Source organism: Triticum aestivum, chromosome 4A (assembly GCF_018294505.1).
Source record: "Triticum aestivum cultivar Chinese Spring chromosome 4A, IWGSC CS RefSeq v2.1, whole genome shotgun sequence".
Taxonomy (NCBI): domain Eukaryota; kingdom Viridiplantae; phylum Streptophyta; class Magnoliopsida; order Poales; family Poaceae; genus Triticum; species Triticum aestivum.
Window position 1 is genome coordinate 634,752,451 of NC_057803.1, and position 10,982 is coordinate 634,763,432.

General features: G+C 45.2%; 1 protein-coding gene across 1 annotated transcript; it reads right to left on the minus strand.

Annotated features, from left to right (window-relative positions):
- Positions 1-8,282: 8,282 nt before the first annotated feature.
- Positions 8,283-10,207, minus strand: LOC123082791 (uncharacterized). The gene is made up of 2 exons (XM_044505037.1): positions 9,866-10,207; positions 8,283-9,455 (listed from the first exon to the last, which is right to left on the minus strand). Exons 1-2 carry the CDS (start codon positions 10,094-10,096, stop codon positions 8,511-8,513), a joined length of 1,176 nt encoding a protein of 391 aa, XP_044360972.1. The 5' UTR covers positions 10,097-10,207; the 3' UTR covers positions 8,283-8,510.
- Between the last annotated feature and the right edge of the window lie 775 nt (positions 10,208-10,982).

Sequence of the window (10,982 nt, forward strand, 5' to 3'; positions counted from 1 at the left end):
CTTATTGTAGTCTAATGATCTGAAGATGTTTATGTATGCTTTATAAGTCAGCATATAAGTTAAGTGAGCTTGGTTTGAAAACATGCAAATTATGCATGAACTAAGATGTTGACCAGTAGATGTCTATGTTATATAATGCTATCTATGATGTTTATAGTTTATGTTCACTTAAATTAAGTTATCTGTACTATACTGTTTATTGCCAAAAGAAGAACTTGCCAAAAGAGCCATATACCAAAAGAAGAATTATGCACTACTTTCCAAAAATAGCAACTACCAAAAATGCAACATATCCAAAAAATTACCAAATTGACTGAACTTTTTCAGTTAAACTGTCTGAATTTAGGTACAATAAAATTAATTATACCTAAAATGGCTGAATTGACTTAACTTTATGTACGGTTTGCATTTTCTAATTTGCAAATTGCCAAATTGACTGAACTTTTTTAGTTGAATTGACTGAATTTGAGTACAATTAAATTGACCGTACCTAAATTGACTTAATTGACTAAACTTTCTAAGCTGTTGGCATTTTCTGAACTTGCAAATTACCAAACTGATTGAATTTTTTCAGTTAAATTGACTGAATTTAGGTACAGTTAAATTGACTAAACTGACTTAATGGACTATACTTTTTGAATTTAGGCACACAAATGTCAACACCAACAACATAATTAATCAGCACTACAAATTCATTTCACAAGTCTATCAAATTAAGTGATGCAAATTCTCACAGCATTACAACAATTACAACGATATAGCATCACTCAAATTCATCCAGGATCCCCTTAAACTTCCTATCTTGTCCTTAGTGTCCTGCTTCTATTTGAATAGATAAGCAATTGTGTACTCAAGCTTCCTTTTCTCTTGCTTTAACTCATTCCTCTCTTCCATCAAACTGTCCCTTTTGCATCATCTGGTCCCTTTCTTTCTCTCTCTTATCCCTCAATACTTGATGGATATTTGTGGCTGATTTGTTAGCCATGTTCTTCTTCTCAAGCTCTTGCTTTAGGTCATGCAGAGAAAGTTGTGTGTTTCCTAATTGGGCCATTGCATGCTCCTTGTCAGCCACCAGCTTAGCAAAATCAAGTTTATAAGGTCTAAGCTCAGTTTCCATCTTTTTCTTCTCTCCTAGAATCTTAAAGTTTTGTTCACCATTCACTACATTTTGTCCAAGCCTCTGTTTCTTCTCCTCATCATACATGCTTGAGATCCTAGCTATACTCATATTCAAAGGGGCAGACCACTCAGGGTTAACCCACTCCATATGGCTGCATTTAAGTCCTTCGTATCAAGGAAGGAAAGTACATATCAACCAAAAATGGAAACAATATTCATGTAACCAATCTGAATTTAAGAATACCACAATACTCCCTCTGTACCGATGCATTAGGCACATTATGAAAACCAAATAGTCCCAAAACACTTAGGCACATTGCATTAACTTCCACCCCATTTCTTGTTTCTTCACATGAATAAAGGAATCAATCAATAAGAGATGTGATACGTATATTCTTTCAATGAATTGAGGCTACCTAGCAAGGCAAGAAGTTGTCAGTTCATTGCATGCAATGGTATTAGTTAGCAAATAAACATTGAGTTCTCTCATTCTCCCCTCCGCCTTAGTCACGGTGCACAACCTATGATGACTAATGCACCGGTACGGAGTGAGTACAAAGAATAATGTTAGAACTTTCTAAATTGACTTAATTGCCTTAACTCTTTGAACTGTTGGCATTTTACGTACTTGCAAATTACCAAATTGACTGAACTTTTTCAGTTAAATTAACTAAACTTTTTTAGTTAAATTATGTCTGCAATTTGCAAATTACAAATTGTGTGTGAAATAAAATCTATCAAATGAATTAAAGAAAACAATGATAGCACTAACAACATACTTAATATATCAAATTACACTTAAATACTATATAGAGAACATAGATTGTAGTGTACTGGAATTACACTTAAAATGGGACATAAATGTCAAATACTCAAGAAGAACTAAAATGACAATTTTTTACTAACCTTGTGTGCACAAGCTAGGAACCTCCTACCACTATCAACTAATTCAAATGCCACGAGCCTCTCACAAACAGATCGATGCTCACATCTAGCAGGAACATTTGTAGCCAGGCCTCTCCATTCCTTGAAGAATTGGTAGCTAGTGGCTAAAAGAAAAGAAAAATACCTTCAATTGAGCTCTAACTAAAATCCCCCCTTTCCCCCAAAACCCTAGTTGTGTGAGATAACTCCAGGATAGAGACTAACCTGGCTGGTCACGGAGTCATCGTCAGCCGAGCTGGAAAGATCATCCCCACAAAACCATCAATGTGGTGCTGGAAGAGGAACACAGGAAGAAGATGAAGTAGGGAACATGGCAAGAAGAGGAAGAAGTGGATTTGGTGGTGGACAAGAGGAGGAAGCAGAAAGGCGTCAAAGAAAAAAGTGGGGACCAAAACATCACGTAGACTGCAAGTTGTTGGGTGGTAGGGTGTTGATTCCCTACAAATTCCTGGGTGCTGATTTACCTCTTTAGGAATGGTTGTTTAGTTTAGTTTTAGCTATCTAAACAACCCTTTTTAGTTTAGTTAAGTGAAGTTCAGTGTAGTTATCTAAAGCTTTTTCAGTTTAGTTAAGCTCAATGGTTAACAAATAAGTTTGTGCAGTTTTTTCAGTGCACTTATGTTCAGTGGTCCAGTCAAACTTTAGTTCTCCAATTTCTAATGTTTTTTGCGTTCCCGCTTCAATTTCCAAAGGCATCCACTTCCTACTCGCATTCGCTCTTGGCAGCCATATAACCACTCCACCACCATGCACTGCCTACTCACATTCTCTCCCCTTCATCCAAAAGCTACCAACACAAGGCGAGCTCGTTGGAGATGGTTGGAGATGGTGCCTTACGTCAGCGATGACAAGCTCATGAACTTTGTGTGTGTCGAGGGGGGGGGAGGGGGTGATGCACGGAAGCTTGCAAGGCTTTGCAATATTCGCTCTTGGTTCGAGAACACGGCGGAGATGAAGATGGAGGCACGGGCTATGGTGGATTCAATCACAAAGGACTAAGATGCATGCGAGGTTGTTTTCGGTCGACGACATGCCTAAGCATGTGCTGGAGATTATCCTCTGGGCCATGGATGAGGTGGACTCGGCGGACAAGGTGGTAGTACTAAAGTGGGTCTGCTTCAAGTCTATGATGAATACCCTGCTTGCCCAGGTGTCAGTGGTCTCGGTGCTAACAGCTGGAGGGGCATGGTTCGTGCCCACCATCATTGACCGAGTAGTCAGGCCGAGGAGGACGGCGACGCGCGCAACACCTAGACGCAACGGCCCTGCGATGCCTCGCCGTCACTCCCCTTGCTTCTTGCTAACGCTGGACCACTGTTGCTCTAAGCGCGTGAAGGCTCTGCATGCTTCCTGGGGGAACTGAAGATGCAATTTCTCTGAAGATTCAATTTCTCTGAAGATGAAGTTTCTCTAAACTTTCTGGTTTCAAAAGTTCTCTGAAACTGTTTTGTCTTCTACAGGCAATTATCTGAAGCTACAATTCTCTAAATTTCTTAAGTTATGTTATATGGACTCCTTGGGTTAAATTAAGTTAGGGTTAAGTAAGTTTATGGATGTTATTGAGTTATATTATGCTACCTTAAGTTAGGTGAACTGCTAAAGTTATGTTATCTGCCTTATTTTATATGATTATGCATGTGCACCGCTTAAGTTTGTCAGTCATTATGTTTGTCTCATCTGCATCATCCAGATTTGGAGCATTGCTACTTCTAGATTAGGAACAAGCAATGGTTGGCTATGTCCATTTCTGTCCAAATAAGGAAGTACCAAAACAAGATTGCTATGTATTGAAGATACTTAAAGTGAACAGTATATAAGATATATTGTTCTTTTGAAGACAAGATCAATCTATGGTCTGGAGGTAATAATTTCAAAGGAGAAAAAAAATGGAAGAATAAACATTGATACTACAGTCTCCATTTAACTTGATTGATCATCCATTACAGCCATAAAAATAAAGCCATTACAACCATACAAACTAGAGTAGCTATGCCACTTGATCATCCAGCTAAACCAAAATAAAACCATTACAACCATACCAAACAAAGGCTTTTTGTATGCTCAATTAAGAACTACTTCACCTAAGACAACTATTCATCTATCACCACTTCAATTCTTCATAATAAATATGAAACACAACAAACAGAGCACCATAACAAGCCATCACCAGCTTCAGCACCAGTAGGATCTCTCTACCTAATCCAAGAAGCATAGAAACTTGCTGCTTGGTAGCAAAGTTCTTCTTACTATGGCTACCAAAATTAACTCTGCCTGCAATGCCTCTTCCAGCTATGCTTCTTCCTGCCATTGATTCAGTCCTCTTCCTCTCAAGTTCTTCCCTTCTGTCCTCTACTACACCTATTGCATCAATAGCAGCACCATCAAAAAGAACCCTAGTTGCAACGAGATGCTCCACATACTCTAGTTCCCAGCGCCAAAAATCATAGGTGGTGTACAAAAACTTTACATCTTTACTTCACTAGAATAGATAAATCATCCATAGCAAGGCCATCTCTTGTTAAATAGGCCAAAATTAAACTACTGAACAATTAAGCAGGGCATGATTCATAGCAAGCAGTAGCTAGAACAATTTGTGCTTGAGACTATACTAGGCATCATCATCAACAACTGAGCAAACAAATCAAGTAGGGCAAACAAATCAAGCAGGGCATGAATCTGGACACACTTGCAAGCCAAGCAGATTGACACACTTATAGAGTGCTTGCCGCACTTGTAGAACACCCAAGCCATCGTGCTCATATGTGCTGGAGCAGTAGAACTTCACGGCGTCGCCACAACTGGGGCAATCGATGAAAGGCACAACAACTAAGTGGCCACTGAGTCTAGAGCGAATGGAGCTCTAAGAAGACAAGAGGAGGATGCGGCCGACGACATGAGAGGCTGGAGGTGGCGGCAATCATTTTTGCAGCCGGCGGCGGCAGTGGCTACCGGCGGCGATTTTGGGAACTATGTTGGAGAGAGCGATGGAGAAGAGGGGTTGAGTCTGACCAGGTGCGGGCGCGGTCTGGTCCGACCAGGTGTGGTTCTGGTTCGACCAGATGAGGGTCTAGGTTTGTAGTTTTGTCGATTTTACTGGCGCCAAATCAGCACATACGTACACAAAATCTTATTTGGGCCGTAGGTGAACCCCTTTGACAAGTTTAGGGTTCGTATTTCAAGTATTTTTGAAGTAAATAGAGATACTAAAGTGAGTTCCAGCACAAGTTTATGGACCATGGGTGAATTTTCTCTTTTAAAAGTCGGACCGACCACTAAACTGATCCGATGAGCCAGCGGTTCAGGTCTCCTTCGGTTCAATCCCGGTTTGGTAGGCACAATTATTTTAACAAAATATAAAGGTTTTTTTGCTGGAAGACAAAATATAAAGGTTAAGTGGGAGAGTTTCTTTCTTTTGTACAACAACTAACCATAGCTCAGTTGAGTCATTGGGCTACCGAGTCAGCCGGTTCTGTTTTTTCTCGTACAACAAGGGGTGATGGTTGCTGCTCTGCTGTGTTGGTTCTATGGGGTCTTAGCATGATGAGTTCCCAACTAGCTAGTACAAGGTAAGAAGGGGCGATGATGGGGGCATGCTTTCAGCTCGCTCCAGTGTTTGTAGTCATAGTTAGGTGGTCCATGCATGGATCTGGTTGTAATTTGTGTTATCTCTTCTATTCTTTGTACTATCATAATTGATTATGAATAAATCAGAAGTTTCTCCCATAGAAAGAAAGTACTCACTCCCTCTGTTTGAGCAACAAGTAATTCCAGACGGAGAGAGTATTTATTCCGTTGTTCTTAATAAAGATGTATAAAGAGTGATGCAAACATTGTGAATTCATTGCCTTTATGTGCACGCACGCTAAGCGCAACAAAGCTATTGGGTTCATTGACTATTTCTCAACTCCTATAAAAACCTGAGTTGGTGATGATGATGTGTCTGCCATCTTTCACCAATAGTTGTCGGATCTAGATCTGATGCATACAAAGCAAACCGCTTCAGTTTCGCAAAAAGATGCCCGCACTTGTTTTCATATTTACAAACAACTCCTTGTCTCTCACAATCAGCCTTATCTCTTCCCCGTCAAATCCAGAAGGCCATGGAACAATCTGGTGTGATGACCGCTACCGGCATCGTCAACCCCCAATCTCGGTGTTCCGTGCAATGCATGGGCATCTTACTAGTTTTCAAAGAATTAGCAGAAGCTCTGGCGGCACAGTTCAAAAAAGGTATAAGCTAGCTTCACTGACAATTTAATTGCATCCTTCCCGTTCCATCCGGGGCCAGCAATCATCCATCAACCGTTGAGAGAACGAGTATATATGCAGGTAATCGGTATGCATGTATTGTAGATTTGTGTCACATCAGGCACCCATATGGCTGCACTGAATTAGCGGAGCGTCTGCAATGGAATCACCGGCAACAAAACAGTGGCTGCATCTCGCCATTACGATTAGACGACACCTTTTAAGAAATTACTTCAGTTCGATCTAACGGACGGCACACACAGCTAAAACAGTACAGTACACACACAAAAAAGATGCTACAAGCTCCAGTCAAAAAAGAAAAAGATGCTACAAGCAGTTTGTACACTGCAACTCAGCACCAAAACTGGAGCAGACTAAGATGAGCTAACTAACTAAATTACCACGGAGACTCAGGCACTACGACATCATCAGTGACTTGAGCGACCTCGCTTTCACAGGCTTCCTCCACCTCTTCTTGAACGTGCCCTTCCTCTTGGTGCCGCGGGGTTGTTCGCCATTGCAGCCAAACGCTTCGTCATTGCTGCTCTCCTCGTCCCAGCCTGCAATCCCAGTGGTGCCGTCGTTGCCCGTAGCCTTCTCGGCCACACGTACTGATGCCGCTGCTTCTTGATGGCTCGAGTCATCAGCTTCCTGACCTGCACTAATATTAAGTTGAATTTCGGACTGTGCCTCCTCTTTTGGTGGTTTAGCAGGCAGTGGAAGTTCCGGCACGCCATCACCACTGCTCTCCTTATCACAGCCCGCCATCCTAGCGGTGCCAGGCTCGTCGACGATGTGTGCTGTTGGCGTGAGTGGCAATGTATAGTTGTACCGAGTGTAGCACTCCTATATGGCTACAGAGAGGACAACCTTGCATTGAGGAACTTCTACATCTCAACTGCAACCCTATAATTTTGGAATAAAACTTCTTTTACCCTAAAAAAAAGTTTTGGAAGCTACTAGATTTTTCTGTACAGACGCCTATGGCATTACTTTTCAAGCATGGTACAAAGTCTCAGTTTCCGCTTCTTTCCTCCTTGACGAGAAAGACCTTAGGCTTTCCTTCTCCTCCTGTCGGTGCCACCGGCAGTCCACCCCAACTCCGATGGCCTTTGGGCCATGGAGGTGTGGAGGACCTCGGCTCCACACTCGCAGACCCTACTCTTGTTCTTGTCAGGTTGAGCATCCCGATGGTGCGTCTAGCGTCTTTAGGACTCACAGGGCATATGGAGGTGTGTCTCCGTCGGATCTCGTGGGATTAGGTGCTGGTCTTTGGTGGATCTGTTTGGATCTAATCATTGTTTGGTTGTTTACAAGTTTGTTCCTTCTGATCTACGACTTTCTTCATCGACGATGGTTGCTGCTCTGATGTCCTAGTCCTATGAGGTCTTAGCATGATGACTTCCCCACTAGCTACTACAACAAGGTTTGCCCGACTCTAGTAAGAAGGGGCGATGATGGTGGCACGCCTTCAGCTCACACCAGTGCGTGTAGTTGTCGCTGGGTGGTCCACGAACCCAATTATAATTTTTGTTACCTCCTATGTTCTTTGTAGATTATGAATAAATCAGAAGTTTCTTCCATAAAAAGAAAATACTCCCTCCATCCATTTGAGCGACAAATAATTTCAGACGAAGGGAGTATCAGTTTCCATTCTTCTTAATAGAGCTGTATTAAGAGTGAAGAAAACATTGTGAATTCAATGCCTTTACGTGTACGTACGCTAAGCGCAACAAAGTTATTGGGTTCGTTGACTATTTACTCAAAGAATTAACAGAAGCTCTGGCGCCACAATTCAAAAAAGGTATAAGCTACCTGCATTGACAGTTTAATTGCGTTATTCCCGTTCCATCCAGAACTAGCAATCATCCATCAACCGTTGAGAGATCAAGTATATATGCAGATAATCTGTATGAATGTATTGTAGATTTGCATCATATGGCTGCACTGAATTAGGGGAGCGTTTCCAATGGAATCACCCGCAACAAAACAGTGGCTGCATCTTGCCATAACGATTAAACGGCACCTTTTAAGAAATTAATTCAGATCGATCTAACGGCCAGCACACACACAGCTAAAACAGTACAGTACACACACAAAAAAGATGCTACAAGCAGTTTGTACACTGCAACTCAGCACCAAAACTGGAGCAGACTAAGCTGAGCTAACTAGACTAAATTACCACGGAGAGTCAGGCACTACGACATCATCAGCGATTTGAGCGACCGGGCTTTCACAGGCTTCCTCCACCTCTTCTTGAACGGGCCCTTCCTCTTGGTGCCGCGGGGTTGTTCGCCATTGCAGCCAAGCGCTTCCTCATCGCTGCTCTCCTCGTCCCAGCCTGCAATCCCAGTGGTGCCGTCGTTGCCCGTAGGCTTGTTGACTACACGTACTGATGCCGCTGCTTCTTGATGGTTTGAGTCATCAGCTTGTTCCTGACCTGCACTAAAATTAAGTTGCATTTCGGACTGTGCCTCCTCTTTTGGTTGTTTAGCAGGCAGTGGAAGCTCCTGCACGCCATCATCACTGCTCTCCTTGTCACAGCCCACCATCCTAGCGGTGCCAGGCTCGTCGACGACGTGTGCTGATGGCGGGAGCACTGATTGATGGTCTGATTCATTCACTTGTACCTGACAAGCACTAAAATTAAGTTGCATTTCAGATGGTGCCTCCTCTTTCAGAGATTCAGCAGGCAGAATAGGTTCTGGCACGCTGTCGCTGCATGACGTGCGGCGCTTCTTGGTGCCGGGGCCGAACCCCGCATAGTAGTAGAACCCCTCGCCCAGGTCGATGTCGGGCCTCTTTCTACGTGGCTTGTCGCTGACGGGGGGCTTCTGGTCCAAGTGGTACGGGCAGTAGGAGTTGGGCTCACTCGCGGGCCGCTGGCAGCACCACCTCTTGCCGTCATTCTTCCGGCACCTCCACACTCCTTTCTGCACTTTGAACCCCTTATTTGGCTTCGGCTTCCTCTCCATCTTTTCCACAGCTTTGTGCAGTTTCAAGATGACCCCGTCAACCATATCTACGGTCAAGTCTTCCTCCTCCTTGATGGAGCCAGTAGGCATGGTAATGCTTGATGGGAAGAGCCAGCTACCTCGCCAGGAAACACTCATGAAGCAAGTCTCCACGAAGAGCTTCTCCACCTGAATGAGATGGTAATTCGGAAAATAAACGTTAAAGAACGAAAAGAGCTAGCTGCTACTGCTACTGATATTGCTGAACTGAAATGGGGGGCGGGTTGGTAGGGCTCGCGACCGACAGATGAACTTGCAGCCCGATTAGCCGCCGCGCCGCCGCCAGACGATCACAGATTACCGCGAGGGAGCTAACTGACGCGCCCTATGGCTAGACCTCGACCCCGCACCACGCGGGTTGGGGGAGCGGAACCCTAGCGATATGGTCCAGACCCCGAATGGTAACCTCCGCAGAGGCGAGCTAGGTAGCGAGGCGGGCATGCTAGCTGCTACAGAGCGTCACGGGAATGCTACAAAGCTGCGGCCAGGCGGGAGAGCACGGGGCAAGGAGCGAGGGGGTCGGGTGGTGAGGAAATTACCTGGGGATCCGAGAGGTCGAGCTGCGCCATGAGGTCCCATGGCGACCGGCTGAGCTCGCAGCAGGGCTCCCCGCCGGAGGAAGTCTTCGGCCCCACGAACCCGGCGCCGGATTCGTGGGCTGGGGCTGGGGCTGGCGGCGGGGGCGGGGGCGGCTCGATTCGGGGCGGCTCCGTGCAGGAGCCCGAGACGGCGGAGCCAAGCAGGCGGGAGGCGGACCTGCGGATCCGCATGGGGGCCGGGGAGGGGCGGGGCGCGAGGGGAGCTCGGGATCTGGAAGGATAGCGAGCAAGGTAGGGTTTGAGATTTGTGTGAGAGGCAGCAGCAGGATGTCGATACGAGAGGAGGCCGCTGGAGAGGACGAAGGCTTTAGTGTCACTGTGTGAGTTCGAGCAGGGGCCCACTCGTCAGTCAAGCAGTCGTGAGTCAAGCAGCCGATTGTTCACGTAACGAGGCTTTGTACAATGGAAGGTGTTTAGAAGAGGTGCTTAAAGAAATAAATTAGAATTTTTTAAACACCGATGCTTATTTGTACGCTAGCGTTTACCCTGTACAAATAAGCACCGGTGCTTTAGAAAAATCCGGTTTATTTTTCTAAACATCCCCCTAAGCATCTTCCACTGTATAAGGCCTCACTAGTAGAAAAGAGGGCAACAGTCCAGGCCGGGTCAGCCTATTAGTCTCGGTTCAGTCTAGAACCGGGACCCATGGGGGCATTGGACCCGGTTCGTGAGCCCAGGGGGCCGGCCGGGCCACGTGGGCCATTGGTCTCGATTCGTCTGGACTTTTTGGTTCCGGTTGGTGGGACGAACCGGGACCAATGGCCTCGCTCCTGGCCCACCATCATTGGTCCCGGTTGGTGGCATGAACCGGGTCCAAAGGCTCCCCTTTAGTCCCGGTTCATGCCACCAACCGGGACCAATGAGGTGCCTATATATACCCCCTCGCGTAAGAGCAGAGCACACTGCTCTGTTTTTTTCTGGCCGAGGGGGAGAGGGCTTGGTGGTGCTCTAGCTCACCTCCTATGCACACAAGGTGTTCGATGGAATGCCCGAGCCACACTACTTAAGCTTTCTCCTCTCCAAGCTCGACCTTCAAACTCCATTTTCCTCAATATTT